Raw genomic sequence first — 20,221 nt, 5'->3', positions numbered from 1 at the left:
ACTTTGGAAACAAAAACAGCACAGAAGCCAGGACAAAACCATAGCGGAAATGACAGCGCTCATCAATGGGAAAAGACAACAGTTTCACTAAATGGTGCTGCACTAACTGGACATCCATATGGAAAATAACTGGACTCCCAGCTTCACACAATTATTAATTCCAGGTAGACTGAGGAGTCAAACTTTAAAGCAGAAGCTGTACTCCTCTGCCAAGAGGACAGGTAGCTCCCCACCCCCACTAAGGCAGGAGGGCAGGTCCCAGACGAGACACCCTCGGCCCCGCCGGAGGGGCGGGCGAGATGAGCGCAGCGGTCTAGTCACAGCTAAGAGCTTCTAGGCGTCAAGGATTCCACGAAGAAAGCCAAATCAAGCCATAACTGGAAGGTATTTGTAACATATACAACTGAAAAAGGACTGCTCTCCTGCACTTATTTTTTAAAAAATCCTAACAAGCAATGAAAAAAAAAATTTGGACAGTTACAAAAAAGAAAATCAAGTAGTGAATACCACATGAAAAGACATTCACCCACGTTAGTTACTGAGGCAAGTACAAATTAAAACCACTTAACATCATGGGATATAATGTACTGCATGGTGACTATCGTTAGTAATACTGTATTGCATATTTAAAAGTTGCTAGGAGTAAGTTTTAAAAGTTCTCATCACAAGAAAAAGAATTTTGTAGCTCTATGTGGTGACGGATGTTAACTGGACTTTACTGTAGTGATCACTTGGCAATCTGTAAAATGTTGAATCATGCTAGTCATCTGAAACTAATATTATGTTGTATATCAACTGTATCTTAATAAAACAAAAAGGGTGCAGGTACTTTGGAAACAAAAACCCTCCAAGAGCTCTAGACGCCCACCCGGCTGGCGGGTTTTGGAGGTGTTTAATTTGATATAACCGTTTTGAAAAACAATTTGGGGTAATGCCATGACCCCCACAGTTCCACTCCTAGATAGCACACCCTAGAGAAATGTGCGCTTACAGACACCCCATCACACACACGGTGGCGGCGGCAGCAGCACCCTTCACCGCAGCCAAAGGCCGGCCACAACCCAGCTGCGGCGCCGCGAGTGCACGGAGACCGCTGCGCGCTCGGCAGGACGGCACCCGGCAGCCCGCGGCGAGGGGGAGCCGCCGCCAGGGTGTCCGCCAGGGCGGACACGCCACAGCACCGCGGCGTCAGCCTCGCACCGGGTACCAAAACCCGCTGGGCAATGCCCGCGGAGCTGATGAGCTACAAGATCGGCCATGAAACGACCCCAAGGCGGGGAGAGGGGCGCGAAGGCGGTGGGGGGGCGGCCGCCCCTGCGGGCCTAGCGCCGTCGGGATTGCAGACGTGGGTCGCCTTGCTCTATTTTTCATTGAAATGAACAACTGTGCGGTGTTGTACATATCTCACAATAAAAAAGAATCATTATAGTAACAGCAGCTGCAGCAGTAGTTGGGGAATGTTTAACTATGGCGCTTAGTATTTTGAAAAACGACTGTTTACTTTGCGAGGAAACACAACATACCTCTACTGAAAAAAAAAGAAAACCAATCTCACATACCCACTAACCAGAAAGATAAAAAGACCTCAGCGTGCAGAGAAGACCGAAGAGCAGGGTGGCCGAGGCGGGCAGACGGCCGTCGACCAGGGCTGCAAGGCCCGGGGCGCAGCAGCCGGGGGGCCACCCCAGCCTGGGACGAGCCGGCCCGGGAGCCAGCGTGGCCCTCGCGCCCCCGAGCCCCAGGCGCCCGCTTCCCGACCTGCCCCCGGCGGCGCCCCACCTTCCTCGGCAGGAACTGGGCGAGGGGTGCGGAGTGAAGCGGGGAGACGCGTGCGGGCGGAGCGGGGGCCGGGACGGTCGGGGGAGCGCCGTGGGGCGGGGGCGGGGGCCCGGGGCTCGGGTCACAGGGAGGCAGCCCCGAGGGGCGCGACCGGCCTGCGCCCGCATCGCCGCCCGCCGCCGCCTCACCTCGTCCACTGTGCGGCGCGGGAGGTGCAGGGTCCCGAGCAGCAGCTTGAGCTTCACGGCCGACGAGAGGCCGTGGAAGCAGAGGCGGATGTTGTCGATGACCGCTGCCGTGAGCAGGGACGCGATGCTGGGCGGCGCCCACAGCTCGTCCGTGGCGCCGAGCTTGTTGTGCAGCCACAGACCCGTGTCGCTCTCCCGCATGGACGCCATCTTGGGGGGAGAAAGCCGGGCGCTGCAGAGCCGGCATCTTATGAGGACAGCTACGCGCCCGCGGCGAGGACCCCCAACATGGCGGCGCCCGCCGGCGGGCCGAGGTGACGTCACCCTAGGGGCGGGGCCTCGGCGAGGAGCTTCGTGGCAAACCCCAGGAGGCCGCTCCGGCCGCCGTCACGTCGCAGAGGCGGCTGTGGAAGATGACGTTTGAGGCGTGGCGCGCTCGTCGCGGGGCCGTCGGTGTGGGGGCTGCCGGCCTCCCTCATGGTGCTTCCCTCCTGCTTCCGAGGGCGCCGCGCAGACACCGGCCCACTTAGGGGCGCTCCGAGTGGGGTCAGGCTCTCAGTCACTCGCTCGGCTCCCGTGCGCGCACCGAGCTCTAGTGGGCGTCCGGCCCCGTCCCGGGTGCTGGGGATCCAGTCTTGAGCGCATCAGACCTAAGCCGCGCTTCCGGCCTGCGCGAGGGCCGGGCCGGGGCCGCGCAGGGGAGGAGCCGCGCGCTGGAGGGCGGTGCGGGCTCTCGAAGCCTGGCAGGCCCGAAGGCACTGAGCAGGAGTCCTCGAACCCGGCCCGCCAACCTGTGGCCAAACCGGCGCCCAGCGCTGGCCGCTTGCCGGGCGGCAAACTCAAGGAAGGGCTGCGTGGCTCTGCCTGCAGCTGCTCCACGACCTCAGGGGCGGCGTAGCGGGGCTTCCTGGGCCCTGTCTTGACACCCACACGTGCCAGGCTTCAGCCTGCCCTTTCCAGACGCAGAGGGGGTATCAGCGGTCGGCTAACTTTGAAAGGAAGCCAGTCCTGCCTGGGAGGAGTTCTCATCACCCCCGGGCTCCAGCCAGCCCTGGGCATACTAAAGGAATGCCCAAAATCTGGGCTTCAGCCAAAAGGTGAGTTTTCTCTGGCCCCAGCCCCCCTCCTTTCCTCCAGACCAGCTTTCTTGCCTGCCTCCGATGGTCTCTGTCGCAACGCCAGAGCCAGGAACAGCTTTCTGGCGGACAGAGACAGCAAACTCAGAGGCACTCCCGAGCATGGTCATAAGCCCAGAAGAGTGGGAACTTATCTGCCTGCTCATGACACTGCCGGGGAAACCTCTCCGAGGAGGGGACACTGAGCCGAGGTGAAAGAGGCCGCAGGCACAGGGGGCACCTTAGTGTCTCAGGAGGGTAACTCCCCTTTCCTCGCCTTTCCAACGCGTGCCTCTGACCCTCCCCCATCACAGCCTGGACCTCATCCTCTTGAGAGTTTCTGGGCCCAGATCTCCCCTTCAGACCTACCCCTCTGCCCACAGAGCCTGAAGCCTCCTTCCAGTCATGGGGACTGCTGGGTGTCAGGAGTACCCACTGCCTCACCTGCACCTGAGCTGTGGAGAGGTCAGGTGACCCCAGATCAAATCCTACAGCTCACTTCTCTTGCCAAGTACCTCACTACTCTATAGTGTGTTTGGAATATGTCCTGAAGTGTCTTTGACAAAGTGTTGTTATGTGTGTGTGTGTATGTGCCTTCAGCGGACAAGGAGGAAATTGTGCCAGATCTTGTATGCACCATAATAAATGCTTTCCATTCCCCTAGGATTAAACCTTCACATTGCTTCCACTTGCCCACCCCATAGATAATCTGCAGTGGGGACCCTTGCATGAGTCCCTGCAGGAGTGTGTGTGAGTGTCTAGGAGGCACCCTCTTCAAAGAGGGATAGTGACCAAAGAGCGCCCCGGTAAACTTAGAGCCTCTGCAGGGGACTGCACCAGTTACCCTCCCACAGTGGTGTGCCACAGCCAGCTCACAGTCTTTCAAGAGACAATTCTTAAGTTTTCAGGAATTTTACAAGGTTGTCATTAACCACAGCCATTACTGAAAAGCTAAACTTCATTGTATTAATTTTACTACTTTACCTTTTACAAGACATTTGACTCCTTTCAGTTACCCACTGTAGACGTTACTTATATCTGAACAGTGGGGACGCCATGTAACATCACATTGCTGCTCGCTCACCTCATCCCATCCACCTGCATTGATGTCCCCCTGGCAGCAGCAATAGCAGAAGTGCTACACCATGGATATTGGCAGATGCTGCAAATCAGTGCTTGATTGGTTGTTTTATTGATTGTCTAGACTTATGGGAATGACAGAGAAAAATCCTGAGAAGATTAAATGTAAAAGTGTGTTGTGTCTGTAGTCATTACATTGTGAATAGCACATTCGGTATACTGAGGCAGTATTTCCTCCAGTATTCAAAAACTTACCTACCTGAGCAGAGAGGTCCCTTGTGTCTAGGGCAGAAGTCCTTTGTGCCACTGACTAATGGGTGCAGTTCTCAAATAAGTGGTGCTGAAGCTAAACAAAAGTTTCAGTTTAATAACTATAATCTCTTTGAGAGAGAAATAGTTTTAGTTGATCACATGAAATTTAATGATAAATACATTTATTGGGGAAAGAATAGATTGGAATGTAATACTGTCAAATAATGAATGATTGAATCTTAACAATTGGTCAGCTGAAATGAAACTTCATTCCCTGTATGTAAACTGTGTGCAAATATTCATGGCAGCCTTATTCATACTAGCCAAAAACTTGAGACAATCCGAATAACTCTGACCCTGTTTGTAGTTTTCTGTAGAGTGTGTGGTATTTGGTATATGAGTCCTCAGTTTTATGTCCTTGAAACTAATTCTGGATCACCAGAAAAAATTCTGCTTAACAAAGGGAGGAGACAGACCACTAGGAGGAAATATTTACAATGTCAAAGAGCAAATGGATTAATTTAAAATGAAAAGGAATGTCTGTAAATCAATGAGAGAAAAGAGAAAATTCAGTAGACAAATGGGCAAAAGAATAGGCAGAAGAGAAACCCACGTACTTGAGAAGCATACAAAGAGATACTTAATTTACTAGTAACTTGAAAAACCCAAAGTAATATAACAAGATACCATTAGATTGCAAGGCTAGAAAGTTAAAGTTTTTGTTTTTAAATATTGATAGCCACAATTAATATACAATAAAGAAGCCATGGATATACAACAGGGAAATGACAACCTCTTCAACAACTGGTGTTGGCAAAACTGGACAGCTACATGCAAGAGAATGAAACTGGATCACTGTCTAACCCCATACACAAAAGTAAACTCGAAATGGACCAAAGACCTGAATGTAAGTCATGAAGCCATAAAACTCTCAGAAGAAAACAGGCAAAAATCTCTTGAATATAAACATGAGCAACTTTTTCCTGAACACATCTCCTCAGGCAAGGGAAACAAAATAAAAAATGAACAAATGGGACTACATCATGCTAAAAAGCTTCTGTGCAGCAAAGGATACCATCAGCAGAACAAAAAGGCATCCTACAGTATGGGAGAATATATTTGTAAATGACAGATCCGATAAAGGGTTAACATCTAAAATATATATAAAGAGCTCACATGTGTCAACACACAAAAAGCAAATAACCCTATTAAAAAATGGGTGAAGGATATGAACAGACACTTCTCCAAAGAAGAAATTCAGAGGGCCAACAGGCACATGAAAAGTTGCTCCACATTGCTAATTGTCAGGGAAATGCAAATTAAAACCACAATGAGATATCACCTTACACCAGTTAGGATGGCCAACATAGAAAAGACTAGGAACAGCAATGCTGGCAAGGATGCAGAGATAGGGGAACCCTCCTATACTGCTGGTGGGAATGTAAACTAATTCAACCATTGTGGAAAGCAGTATGGAGGTTCCTCAAAAAACTAAAAATAGAAACACCATTTGACCCAGGAATTCCACTCTTAGGAATTTACCCTAAGAATGCAGGATCCAAGTTTAAAAAAGACAGATGCACCCCTTGTTTATTGCAGCACTATTTACAATAGCCAAGAAATGGAAGCAACCTAAGTGTCCATCAGTAGATGAATAAATAAAAAAGATGTGGTACATATACACAATGGAATATTATTCAGCCATAAGTAGAAAACAAATCCTACCATTTGCAACAACATGGATGGAGCTAGAGGGTATTATGCTCAGTGAAATAAGCCAGGTGGAGAAAGACAAGTACCAAATGATCTCACTCATATGTGGAGCATAAGAACAAAGGAAAAACTGAAGGGACAAAAACAGCAGCAGAATCACAGAACCCAAGAATGGACTAACAGTTACCAAAGGGAAAGGGACTGGGGAGGATGGGTGGGAAGGGAGGGATAAAGGGAGAAATGGGCATTAGGATTAGCACACATAACGTGGACAGGGGGCCACGGGGAAGGCAGTATAGCACGGGAAGACAAATAGTGATTCTACAGCATCTTACTATGCTGATGGACAGTGACTGTAATGGGGTTTTATCAAGTGGGGGGGACTTGATAATGGAAGGAATCTAGTAACCACAGTGTTGCTCATGTGAATGTATATTAATGATAACAAATGAAAAATATAAATATTGATAGCCAGTTGTCCCAACACCATTTGTTGAAAAGATTATCATTTCTCAAATGAACTGCCTTTGAACCTTTTCTAAAAATCTGTTGTCTATGTGTGTGAGGTACATTTCTGAACTCTTTTTTGTCCTGATTTAATCATCTATTTTTGCACTACTACCATACTCTTGATTACTGATTATTATAATCATTCTTCAAATCAGGTCATGTTTGTTCTCCAACTTTTTCTTTTGCAAAGTTATTTTGCCTATTTTAGGTCTTGTTAACCTGAAAAAAAAAAAGAAAGAAAGAGTCAATTATTTTACCAGCAGAATGGGTTTACTCAGAAACAGCAGAGAATTGCAATTCAGGACACACAGCTATGGAAAAACTATAGGCATGTCCAACAAACAAAACAGAGGACCTTTATTTTGTGGAAAAGGAGGAAGTTGGGACTGGTTGTTTTGAATGAAAGTCATTGAAGAAAAGCAAGAGTTTGGATGATGAAGGTCTCATTGGCTGAGTTTCTTGTAGGAGATGCAATGTACTTTTTTCCCATTTGGGGCCTGTAATTGATGATTCCTTCCTGTTGAGGATTCTTCTGTTAGGTAGAAAGGTAGACTTGAGCAGCAGGGGAGAGGGTAGATAAGGTTTAAGGAAAGAACCACTCAAATCTCACCTCATCATAATCTCATTAAAATAAAATTTCCACTGCAGTTTTGCTCCCCTGTGGGCTTTGCTGTGTGCATTTTAAACAAGAACCAAGAAGAGCAGGAGAGCAAATGTGACCCGCAACATATTTGGTTCCGTAACTCAGATCGCTACTCAGAGCCACTCGCACTCCCCCGCCCTGGTTGGAGGCACTACTTACCTATCCTCTGGGAGCCCTTCCCCTCCTCCGTCTCTCACGGACAAAAACAGCCACAACCTGCAGGCATAGGTGGAGTACTTAAATGCTTTAGGGTGGTCACCACAGGAAGACTGCTGTGACAGGATAAGTTGGTTGCAGACTGGGGAAGATTGCATTAGGCACCCCGCTGAATGCAAGACAACACCCGTACACCCTGTAAACACCCACTTCCAACCCTGCTGCAGGTCCGCAAGCAGTGTTTAATATGCCCACGCACAGACTTCTTTTTCTGTGTTCTCAAATTTCTCCTACTTGCTGCATTTCTTTTCTTCCCTTCCTCTTCGCTTTCTGTGCTATCTGCGAGTCAGCTAATCAGACCCTAACCATATCAAACGCTCAGACACAGGAAAGCCAGTTCAAAGTCAGTAGGACAGCACCAATCTTAAGACTCCCATGAGAGGCCTCCCTCGGACCTGGTCCGGGGTGATCCCCTGGAGACCCTTGTCTCATGATCCTCCAGCTGTGAGATGTCCCCTGGACCTGGCTGGAGGAAGTACCCTCTTGGACTCATCTTGCAGGAACCCCTTCCTGGGAAGCAGGTCATGATTGGGTCCTTGAGAATGTCATCCAGGGCAACCTGAGATTTCTCCCTTTACTCTTTTCACCAGCGGCTCCCCACACGAGCTAAGAGCCTTCTCACTTGCCTAGATTCTATGACCCTTTGTCTCTTTTGCACTCAAGAGTTCTTTTATTGTTGTGTTTGCCCTATTTTCCATTTAGAGGAGAACAGAGATGTTTACTCTCAATGGCATCTGAAGGTCCGTCTTAACTGCGACCGACTCCCCTCACAAACCTGCCTTTCCGGCTGGTGCACACAGACATCTGCAGGAGCAACAAAGCCCATGGCCAAAACCTCTCCCCAATCCCGACAACTTTTTTTCTCACATCTGCCTTAGCCCATTGGGCAACCCAAGATAATCTTTCCCAACAAATTTGGTGGTCCCTCTGGGTCCAGACCTTGACTTGGCCCCTTCCTCTGGTCCCTGGTGAGGCTCTTGGATCTCTGGAAGGCTTAGCTGGCCAGAACCCTCCCTTTATGCCTTTTGCCGACTGGAAGCTCAGCTGAGGGCTTCCTCCTCCTCTCCCTCCTCCTTTACCACAGCACCTGTACTGCTACCAAAACCGTGGCCAATGGAGACCCAGCAGGTATCAGACCAGAGTCATCTCGAGGATCACGCCCCTAGAATCCTAATCTCCCATTTCCTCTGTGTGTTTGGAACGGCCCCACCCCTGCCCCTTCTAACAAGGACAGTCATGGGTACCACCCACTCAGTGCAATGCTGCCACCTAATGCATGAGGTCACTGGGGAGTCCTGGAGCCAGGAATGTTGCCCCCTGGGGATGCTGTCCCTCCAGCAGATTGCAGGGGGAGGAGTATGCCAGGTTCTTTTAAGGGTTGCCCCGCAGGGTGTCCTAGAGGTGCCGCTTGGACTCCGTCTTTGATCACTGAGCCTTACCCTAATGGAGTGCTAGGGCTCCCCCACAGGCTGGATTTAAATATATGGGAACTGATGGAAGTGAAAAGGTACCATATCTTTGGCTGTCATGACCACACTGGGTGGAGACGTCTGTCTGGAGCACTGTTAGGCACTAGACCACATACTAGGCTGCTGGGTAGTGACCTTGAGATGTCGGGATCTCTTATTCACCGGTCCTTGCCATTAATTCTAGATGGGGAACTAACACCCAGGTCCCTGTGCTAGCCCATTGGGTTGCATCCTCTGACAGTGGGAATGCTTTGACCCCCAGAACCTAAGCCTTACATGCAGCGTGTAGGTCTAAAGCCAGTGCCCTCCATGAGGGTGACACCCCAGAACCTAAGACTTCTGCAGAGGGCGGGGGTCCAAACAAGCCAGTACCCTTGGAGAAACCTCTATCTACTTTGCCCCCTCACCCTGGGCCCCCTCCACCAGACTGCAACCCCCTGGGGACTTCAGCCCTCCAAACACCCTGCTACTCCCAAATCCTCCCATATTCCAAGTCCTCCTGATGTCCCCAGATGTCTCCCTAATCTGAAAAGCCGCGCAGTATGTGACAGCAACCATTACCTCCACAGAGCGTCTGTCCCCTTGTGGAGGCAGCAGGGGAATTCAAACCCCAGCTGGTGCATAAGTCCTTCTTTCCCACTGAACTTTAACAACTTAAAACAGCCTTGGGAAGCTACACTGACAATTCTGGTGGTGGTACAGAGAGTTTCCAACATGTGACAGTCACCTGTGACCTGGCTTGGGGAGACCCTGGCCATCCTGACTCAGGCCCTCAGACCTGGAACTGGGGAGAGTGATGCCCACGCCTGACAGATCCTCATTATCCCACAGGACACACAGCTATCCACCCCCATGGATCCCAGATGCGATATAATAAGTCTGACCTATGCTGGTTTGGGGACCATTATTTGATACGTATAAAGGCTGGGCTTAAGGCCAGCAGGCAGAAGGTTATCAGCTGTGTGAAAGTTGCTGCTGTGACCCAAGGGCCCGCTGAGAACCCAGCCACCTTTCTAGAAAGGCTTAAAGAGGCACTCATTAAACATACCAAAGTGGACCTGTACTCATATGAGGGCAGGGACATCCCGAGAGACAGATTTCTGACCCAGTCAGCAGTGGATGTTAGGAGGAAACTCCAAAAGGTAGCTCAGGACTCAGAGGCCATGGTGGGTGACATACTTACCATAGCAACCTTGGTGTTTTGCAGCTGAGAGCAGGTCGTGGAGGCCAGGGCTCAGGAGAAGGAAAGGAGGAGAGGCGAGGCACCAGGAGGAGGAGCAGAAAAGTGAGGCCGGGCACACCCGGATGACAGCGGCCTCCAGGGCCGCGGGCAGCCCAATGGCACCCAATCCACACCCCAGGGTGGCTGCACAAGGTGCTGTATCTGTTATCAAGCAGGACATTGGGCCAAAGAATGTCCCCAAAGGGATAGGCCACCTGTCACTGCCTGCCCAAAATGTGGAAAGGCGGGGCACTGGGCTGCCTTTGGTCCCCTTGAACTGAAGGGATTGGGGGTCTGAGGCAGCACCAGGCCTGCTGCTGCCCAGTGAGCATGGATGCCCTCTCTAGTCGGCCCCACCACAGGATATCACCGCCACTGGCCTGCAGCCCAGGGTACCAATGTGTGTAGCAGGTGGGACAGTAACTTTCCCTTTGGATACTGGAGTCACCTACTCTTTTCTGACTTCCTTCCCTGAAACCCTCACTCACGAGCCTGCACTGCTTGGGACTTACCTGTAAGCCACCTTCTCTTCCATTTACTCCCCCATTGTGCTGTCTGCCGGAAGGCCACACTTTTTCCCACAGCGTCCTGCTAATGCCTGAATGTCCCGGCCTGTTAGGCTGTGATATTCTACAAAAACTGGGAATTGTGAGAATGGCCCTCCCATCAGACTGCTCTAGAAATGCTTGTGCTGACTGGAAAGGAGAATCCGGGACAGAGCCCAGAGACCTGGGAGAATGCTGTTCACCCTACCGTCTGGGAGCCGCCCTGTGACACCTGAACCACAGGATCCTGCCATGTCCCCCTCGGGCAGCGCGGTCTTTGTAAAGGGAAGCCCACTGCCCACGCAGTCATCGGATCGGTCTGCCCTTCAATCAGTCATCCACTGACTGTTCCGTCTTGTTCACGAGAACAGAGCACCGTCCACTCTGGAACCCGGCCTGAGGCACCCCTCTCTTCCAGACCAGTGTGCCACCCTAATCAAACCATACCCACCACTCAGTTGTTTCTCCCCTCACAGCAGCCAATTTAGCTGCCCAGAGTACTCAACTTCAAGGGCAGAAATTTCCAAATGGACAGGAAGTGCCAGCATCTTAACCCCCCTGTTCATCCCCTTTCACCCCCCGTGCCCCTGTTTGGGCCTATGCTGGGTGTGCAGACCTGGAGCCTGTTTTAAGCTCCCTACCTGGTGGGCTGGGTGCTGCGGGTTCTACAGTAGCAAACATGTCCTTGGCTGTGGCCGATACATCCTGCCTTCATCCAGTGCATCACCAGTCAGAGTTGGCCAAATGGGTCGGACCCCTTCTCTCACCAGCCGCGGGGCCCCCGGGTCTCCTGGGAACTGTGGGGGCGCCACTGGAGGCTCCTTCCTAGGGACTCAATCCCAATTCTTTCAGGAAGTAGCTGAGAATTTCTGGCAAGCAGCTGCTGCCTTCACAGGGCTTCAGAGCCGACTAGACTCCCTTGCTGGGGTGGCTCTTCAAACTGCAGGGTGCTGGACTCCCTGCTGCAAGGGAGGGGGGGCCTGCCTGTGTCTGAGGGGAGAATGATGTTCTACGTCAGTCAATCAGGCCGAGAACAGGACGACGCCAAGAGGTCCTAGACTCTGTGGATAAGACTCGAGCTTTGGGCATGGCAGCCCCAAGCTGGAAATCCTGGCTAATGTCACCCTTGGTACCTCTCCTCATTTTACTGATCATAGCCCTTGCTGCTGACCGCCTTTATGTGACCTCTTTATTCAATGTCTCTCCTGCCGGCTTCAGGCTCTGCATCTACAAACAGTGATTCAAGACAGCTGTCACCCAGTTCTGACGTGCTTGCCCCCCATCTCTGTGGGACCCCTGGAGCGACCAGAACCTTCATCCAGGCATGATGTCCCACATCCCAGGCCCCACAGGACTTAGCCAACCAGTCATAAACCCCAAATCCTGATTAAGAGAGCAAGCATTGGGACCCAGTGCATGTCCACTGCCCCTCCATCAGCAGGAAGCAGCTAGAGCAGTCGTTGCCCCAGTGCCCAAAGAATTGGGCTCCACCTGCTTGAGGGGGGAATGATAGGTAGACAGACATGAGCAGCCAGGGAAGGGGAAGACAAGGTTCAAGGAAAATCTGCCCAGGTAGGGGTCCCACATGAAGACAGCAGAGGCTTTCCAGGGAGATAACTTCCTTGCCTCTCTTGATCGGGCCAACCCAGTCCCAACCTGATGGAACAAAACAACCACCCAAACCATCCCTCATCATAATCTCATTAAAGTAAAACTCCATTGCACTTTTGCTCCCCTGTGGGCTTTTCTGTGTGCATTATGGTTCAAGGACCGAGGAGAGCAAACACAACCCACAACATACTTGGTGCCGTGACTCGGGTTGTTGCTCCCCCACCAAGGTGTGCAGAATACAGCCCCCTGAGGCTCTGACTCCCCATCAGTCTCTCAACTGAATTCTTTGCTTTGGGATGGCAAGAACTGAGAAGAACAAATGTGGCCTGTGGAAATCATGCTGGGGTCTGCAGTTGACAGTTCTCCCTGAGGATGAGGTGCAGCGGTGTGGCTCCCATCACCCCGACTCCACCTTAGTGACATTTTCCTTTATTAATTTTCACAGTCCTCTGCCTTTCCATGTACATTTTAGAATCATTTGTCAATTTCTAGACAAAAATTGTGCATAGAGTTCATAGTGCACATTCATTTTTTATCCTTTTTTATAGTTACAATATTTACTTATTACATTATAATTTTTTATTAAAGTATCAATATTAAATCTTGTTGCTTTCAAATGTATATCACAGTGGTTCAACAGTCCCTGTGATCAACTTATATTATGATTGTGAATTATTGTGACCTTTCATCCCCTCCCCCTCCTCCCCACCCCCTTGGTAACCACTAGTCCCTTCTTAGTCTATGAGTCGAATCCTGTTTTGTCCCTTCTGTTTTGCTTTGTTCTTATACTCCACAAATGAGTGAAATCATTTGGTACTTGTTTCTCTGCCTGGCTTATTTCACTGAGCATAATACCCTCTAGCAATACCCTCTAGCTCCATCCATGTTGTTGCAAATGGCAGGATTTCTTTTCTTTTTATGGCTGAATAATATTCCATTGTGTATATGTACGACTTATTTTTTATCCATTCATCTGTTGATGGACACTCAAGTTGCTTCCATATCTTGGCTATTGTAAATAGTGCTGCAGTAAACAGGGGTGCATGTGTCTTTTCAAATCAGGGTTCTTGTTTTCTTTGGGTAAATTCCTAGGAGTGGAATTACTGGGTCAAGTGGTATTTCTATTTTTAGTTTATTTGAGGAATCCTATTATCCTTCTTAATGTTTACTGGACCAATACTGATGTCCCAATTGTATTTCTGTTTTTAGTAATTTGTATCCTCTCCCTTATCTTTCTTTTATTTATTATTACTGAGGTATAATGACATACATTACATTAATTTCAGTTGTACAACAATGATTTGATATTTGTGTATATCGTCCTCTTTATTTCTTGGTTAGCCTAGACACCTATCAATTTTACTGATCTTTTCAAAGAACCAGTTTTTACTTTCATTAATTTTCTCCCTTGATTTCATCAAAAATTTCCAGAATTTCATTAATTTCTGCTCTAATTTTTAGTTTGGATTTAAATTGCTCTTCTTTTGTAGTTACCTAATGTAGAAGCTTAGATTATTGATTATAGATATTTCTTCTGTTGTAATATAGGCATATTAAAAATGCTATAAATTTCCCTCTAAGCACTGCAAAAGACAATGTAGGCTGCAGCCTGTCGGTGGGGCTTGCAATTGACCTTAGAAGAAGTTAGCAAAGCCTGGAAGGAGTGCCTTGTGTGCTCGAAGAGGGACTTACACCGAGTCCCACAGCAACATGGGACCAGAGTAAGGGGGCCAGTACCCCTTGTCAGGTGGCAAATAGACTATATTGGGCCTCTGCTGGCATCAGAAGGATATTGGCATGCCATGACTTGTGTGGACATGGCTACTGGACTATTGGTTGCTTTTCTTGCATGTCGTGCAGATCAGCAAATGACCAAGAGAGGCCTGGAGCATCTCTGTGCAGCCTGTGGCTGCAGGTGACAGAGCAATCAAGGCACCCACTTTACTGGACACGCATTACAAGAATGGGTGCAGCAATTAGGAATAAAATGGAAATTTCATGTACCATGTAATCCTACCTCTACCGTGGCAGGCATGATAGAGAGGTACAGTGGTTTGTTGAAATCTGGCCTGAAGTTGGACACCAATAGTCTACGGGGTTGGTCAGTTCGCCTGTGGACAGTGCTGTGCATTTGAATGAGAAGCCACGTAAAGGAGCTTTGAGCCCTGTGGACGTGCTCACGCACCTTGCCGCCTCTCCTGTACAATTGTACGTCCAAACCAAAGAAGAGCTATTGAGGCCAGGATACGGCCAGCAGAGCAACATCCTGCCGCCCGCCCCAACTGCATTAAGCCCCGGGGACACTGTTGAATGGCCCTGGCCGTGGACATTTCAACACATGGACTAGTGATGGCTGGCCCTTCTGGCCCCTTCGGGGAAAGGCCTGGAAGCTGGCCTCCTGTGTATTCCTGGAATATCAGTTGAATGGCCCCCAAAGGTCACGGTATTATACCTGAAACGTCCAGGAGGTCAGAGCATCTTGCGGGGAAGTTTTGTTTTATCTTTACAGCCAGTGCATGTACCTCCCGTAGCCCTGTGTATCGACCATCTGTAACGCCCACAGGGAGGGGGGTGAAAGTCTGGCGTACTAGACCAGGACGAGATCCCATTCCTGCCACTGTCCTATCACAGGGCCCCTCTCTTGCATGTATCCTACCTGATGGACAAGATTTGCCTATGCTGGTGTCATTAAAACATGTATCTTATCGCCCTTACGCTTATTTTCTCCTACAGTCCTTGTGGCCTGGATGCGCCCCCTGCCTGAATGTGCAGCTGCCACGTGATGGTGGCTCTGAACCCTCGGCTCCCGCCTGCCTGGGGAATGGACGGGCTATGAACTGAATCTGCATGGGACTTTGAACCTAGCTGAATCCTCCGGCTTGAGGATTGTCCATTTTATTGCTGTTGCTATTGTTATGTCATTAGTTGGGCCACAGTGCTCCAGTTTTCTCATGCAGGGACCATTGTGGAAGAAGGGGAATAAGTAGATTATAAAGCGAGATTTCTGGAGGGGTGGCCTGTGGGGAAAATTGTAACACTTCTAGAATATCTTGCCTGACTTTAGTGCGTCTGCATATCCCCAGGGGTGGAGAGAAGTTCATCTCCATGTCAGTGAGTGATTACCTGGGCAACCGAGGGCGTGTCTGAACCTGAGAGGTTAAGGGGAGGGGCTGGCTTGCTGGCTTCCTTGCTTCTTCAGGAGCAGCGGGGAGAGCCGGCCCAGGACTGCAGTTTGTAAGCAATAAACAGGTTTTAAACTTTATTTCTCCCTTTGACTGACTGATTTCAGTTTTTAGAGGTATTTTGCCCCAGGATTTCCTCTCCCTGAACTTACAAGCCTGTTAGGCGTGGGTTTTCTCTCCCCCTTCCCCCTGCAACACACATATCAGCCTAGGCCTGTGGGTTAGGATTTGGTGTACTAGGTCTCCCTCTCCTGCTAACTGTGTGGTGTGTGTGCACTAGATTCCAGAGCCTAACTAGCAACCAGTGGAGCCGCACAGCCCTGGCTCTCACTTCCTCTCCCAGCCCTTTTCTACTGTCAAAGTCTCATCTGGGTCACCCAGACATGACCAAGACCAAATTCTGCCACTGCCCCTTGGGCCCATGCCCCCAACTCCCCCCACCCCCCGTCAGACTTGATGTCTCCTTGGCCTCCTTCCTTCCCTCAGACCTGTGTCCCTCTGTGATTGTTACGGACTCCGCCTCCCCGTACCTCTGGTGAGGTGAACAAGGGGTAACGGGGGGGTCAGTGAGGGCGAAGACACCTGCTCTGGAAGGGGAAGGCTCCGAGACACCACCCAGGCCGAGCCCAAGGCCAGTGTGAGACAGCAGATCCGGCATTGCCCAGACCCCTGAGATGGCATTCAGCACCCCAGCCCCACACCTTGGTCCCAGACAGGCAGCAGCTGGAGTGGTTGGCCAGGGGTGAGGGCCCTGGAAAGTGAGTGTGAGCACTGAGGCATGAACTTAGAGGTTCCTGGTGTCAGTATACAGTCCGTACGTAACGCCGGCAACGCCCTCACTGCAACCACCAGCAGGACCTTGGCTCTGAGCCTGGGCCTGGGGATCCCACACTTCTCACCTCCATTTCTGACAGAACCGGCCACCGCTCCCTGCACCTGTTCCTCATCTCTGAAAGTGGTTCCACATCTGTTGGCTCTTCCTTCCTTCCACGCAGCCACCGGTATGTCCAGTCACCAGCCAGCTCTCTTTTTCTGCTGCCATCTGCCTCTGGCCTCCTGGGGGCCGCAGTGGCTTCCTGATGAAGTGACCCCCTGTCCCACCTCTCCCGAGCCCTGTTGAGGGCAGCTCCTCCCAGGCCTGGCCATGTGGCCCGTGCCCCTGAGCCTGCACAGGCCAGTCCCGCTCACCTGGGCCTCCTGCTTTCACTCGGCCCACCTTCTGGTGCCAGGGTGAAGCCAGATGCTGCGGAGAGCAGAAGAGACGCAGGCTGCTGCCCCAAGGGCCTGGCGTCCCAGCGGGAAGGTGCCGACGGGGCTTCTCACCTGCAGCGTGCTGGCCGTTCGGGGTGCGGCGTTCCTGCGCACTGCAGGGCGTTGGGCGGCACCCCAAACCGCTGCCTGCTAGACTCGGTAGCACCTTGACGCCATCCACGACAACCCAAAATGTCTCCAGGTACAGATATTTCTAAATGTGTCTGAGGGCAAAGTTGCCACCCACCTGAACCCTGGACACAATGGACAATTGACACACTCTATACAGTGAGTGTGAAGGTGGGAAGTGTAGGGGAAAAATAAGTATAGGCAGGGTCGGGGCTGTGGAGGCAGGGTACTGTGTCCTGAATTGTGCCCCATGTTCAGATGCTGAGGCTGTAGCACCCCACCACCCTATGTGGCTGTATCTGCAGATGGGCCTCTAAGGGAGAAATTAAAGTTAAATGACAGGATTCGTGTCCTTACAGAAGAGGCACTACCACCATGAGATACCACCTCACCCCTGATGAATGGCTGTTATCAAAATGATGATAAATAACAAGTGTTGGGGAGGACATGGAGAAAGGGAGCCCTCCTACACTGTTGGTGGGAAAGCTTATTGCTGCAGCCACTATGGAAGGCAGTATGAGGTTCCTCAAAAAATTAAAAATAAAACTACCATATGATTCAGTAATTCCACTTCTGGGTACCTATCCAGAGGAAACTAAACCACTATCTCGGAAAGAGATCTGAACCCCCATGTTCACTGCAGCATTATTTACAATAGCAAGACATGGAAGCAACCTAAATGCCCATGGATGGATGAATGGATAAAGATGTGGTGCATATCAAAATGGAATATTACTCAGCCACGAAAAAGAATGAAATCTTCCCATCTGTGACAGCACAGATGGCCCTAGAGAGTATGAAGCTGAGACAAACACCATATGATCCCACTAATATGTGGGACCTAAAAGAAAGCCAAGCTCAGAGGTACAGAGAAAATGCTGTTTCCCTTCCAGAGGAGGGAGGAGGGGGAAGGGAAAATGGACAATCTTTTTAATTTTAAGTAAATTGAATAAAAAAAGAAAAGAGACACCAGAAAACACGCCTCCCCCCACCAGGGTGCACCCCCTAAGGAAAAGGCCCTGCGAGGACACACTCAGAGGCTGGCCGTCACCAGAGGCCAACCCGGCTCAGACCTGACTGCAGTCTCACAGCCCTGAAGCCCCCAGGTCTGTGGGATTTTGTTGCAGCAGCCGGAGCCGACTGACGTAGACACAGATAAGGCGGGCCGGCAGCCGCCTCGCTGGGCGGGTGGGCCGGCTTTCACGGAGAGGCAAGGCAGGGAGGGAGAAGCCCGCGGCTGTCCGTGGGGACCAGCAGGCCCGGCTTGAGCAAAGGCCCTGGGGCAGGAGAGGCAGAGGGTCCGCGGCAGGAGGGTTCGGGGCTGGTGTGGCTGGGCAGGGAAGTCACAGGTATCTGCATCCCTGCCGCGTTAGGGCTTGACGGTCGCAGGTGTGGCAGGGTCTGTGGAGGGCTGTGAGCAGAGAGAGGACTGCACGTGATGATTTAAAAGGTCCCTCTTTCAAATCACTATGTCATAACAGCAGTATTACTCATAAGGGCTAAAACATGGAAGCAACACAAGTGTCTACCTGCAGAGGAGTGGCTGAGCACAAGGTTGTCCACCCACATGGGAATATTATTCAGTCTTGAAGAGGAGGGCATTGCGGGCATGTCTCACACAGGGAACCTGGTGGACACAACGCTGAGATAAGCCAGACACAAAAGGATATGCACTGTAGGTGCCACTCATACGACGCCCTAGGGGGGGTCGTCAGAGACACAGAACAGAGGGTGGGAATGAAGGACCGGGTGGGAGGGGCTGGGGAGCTGGTGTTTAACTGGGGCAGTTTCAGCTGGAAGATGCGAAATCCTGGAGATGATGGTGGGGACATGCGCTCAACCCACTGACCTGGGCATTTAGGAATGGTTAAAATGGCATATTTTATGTTGTGCATACTTTTACAATTCAAAACGGGTTATAAAAAAGGTCCTTCTGGTTTTCTTCCGGAGGCTGGACCACCAGGAGGCAGGCAGCAGGGAGACTGCACGGTGGAGGACCGGGTGAGGGCAGCAGGCGCGGGAGAGAGATGCTGGTGGCTCCGAGTGTGAGCGGCCAGGATTTCCAGAGGGACGGACGTGGGTTTCCTCTGAGCATCTGCAGGGATGCACGGCCCTCCGCCGAGACGGGGAAAGCTGTGGGCAGAGCTGAGTTTTCTGGGGGAGAAGCCGCAGTGGAGGGTGTCGTTAGCTCCGTGTTGGGCTGCCTGTCTTTGAGGCCTCTTCTCCTAGTGATGTGCGGGCAGCTGGACACGCGAACCCGGAGCTACACGGCTGGCCTTCACAACCGCAGCTGAATTCAGTCACAAAGGATGGGGTGTAGGTGGAGAAGAGGCCCAAGACGTGGCCCTGCGGAAGCGGGCGCAGAGGCCTGCCTGGCAGCGCCGCGACGGGGCACCGTGCAGCGCGGAGGGGAGGGACCTCGCGCCGCTGATGGCCTGTGGGAGGTCTGTGGACTGGTCCCTGGGGTCTGCGGGTGGGCCAGGGCAGCTCAAGGGCGCGGCGGGGCAGGAGCGGGCGGGGGGGGGGGGGAACTGGACAGCGAGGGGAGGTGCGGGGGCTGCGGGCGCGGAAGTCCGTTTCGTTTGGGTGTGAAAGAAACCAGCCCGTTTGCCGAAGGAAGGACCAGGGGAGAGGGAAAATCCTGTGCGCCCGGGGAAGCGGAGGAAGGCGGGCCGGGGCGGGGGGGACACCAGCCCCGGGGGTGGGGCGGGGGGCACCTGGCTCCCGCACTCAGGACCCCGACAGCCCCGTGGCCGCCCAGGGCCCTCCCCCGACATCCAGCGGCTCCGCCCCTCGGGAGGGGCGCACGGTCGTGGCGAGGGCGCGGCCAGGGGCTCGAGGGTGTGTGGAGGGCAGGGATGGTCAGCTTGGCCTGTGGGACGACAGGAGCCGTAAGGAGAGGATCCCGGGGCGCGGGGCAAGTGGGAGAAGGGGCGCGCTGATGGACCCGGGGTGCCACGGGGGCACAAGCCGGGTGCTCTCACGCAGCGGACCAGCGGCCACTTCCTATCAGGACGCACTTGGGTCTGCAGCGCTGCGGGGTCGGGGGGAAGAAGCGCGGCTGCGCAGTACCGGCCGCCTGAGGTCTAGCCGGAGCCTTACTTCTGGGATGGGCCGGTTCCCCTTCCGCACAAGGAGGCGGCGGCGCGGGCGGGCGGGGAGCGAGGCACAGGAGCCGGTCACTAGCTTGGGGCGGCATGGAACCGACAAGCAGAAAAAAAGCCAGTGTCTTGTGGCGTCTTGGGGGCGCGCGTCCCGACCAAGTGGCCGCGGGGCTGCTGCGCGGTGCCTGCGCGGGGCTCTGCCTTCTGCGCTG

At 52.0% G+C, this 20,221-nt stretch overlaps 1 protein-coding gene and 1 long non-coding RNA gene across 3 annotated transcripts in view; one reads left to right on the top strand and one right to left on the bottom strand.

Moving 5' to 3' along the window:
- NELFA (negative elongation factor complex member A) overlaps positions 1–2,201 on the bottom strand; it is a 29,761-nt gene extending 27,560 nt beyond the window's left edge. Inside the window, exon 1 of one of the 2 annotated variants that reach the window (XM_036921437.2) lies at positions 1,968–2,201. In XM_036921437.2, coding sequence (XP_036777332.2) covers positions 1,968–2,177 — 210 coding nt within the window. In that variant the 5' untranslated portion in view covers positions 2,178–2,201. Of the gene's footprint in view, positions 1–1,567; positions 1,714–1,967 lie in introns of those variants that run through there. The other variant, XM_057502057.1, reaches the window with a different exon arrangement.
- A 615-nt stretch (positions 2,202–2,816) lies between these two features.
- Positions 2,817–15,605, top strand: LOC130683762 (uncharacterized). The gene is made up of 2 exons (XR_008997665.1): positions 2,817–3,064; positions 15,077–15,605. It is a non-coding gene; the product is annotated as an uncharacterized LOC130683762 (long non-coding RNA).
- The last annotated feature ends 4,616 nt before the right edge of the window (positions 15,606–20,221 follow it).

Source organism: Manis pentadactyla, chromosome 5 (assembly GCF_030020395.1).
Source record: "Manis pentadactyla isolate mManPen7 chromosome 5, mManPen7.hap1, whole genome shotgun sequence".
In the NCBI taxonomy this organism is placed as follows: Eukaryota; Metazoa; Chordata; class Mammalia; order Pholidota; family Manidae; genus Manis; species Manis pentadactyla.
This window is presented reverse-complemented; position numbering and strand designations above follow the sequence as displayed.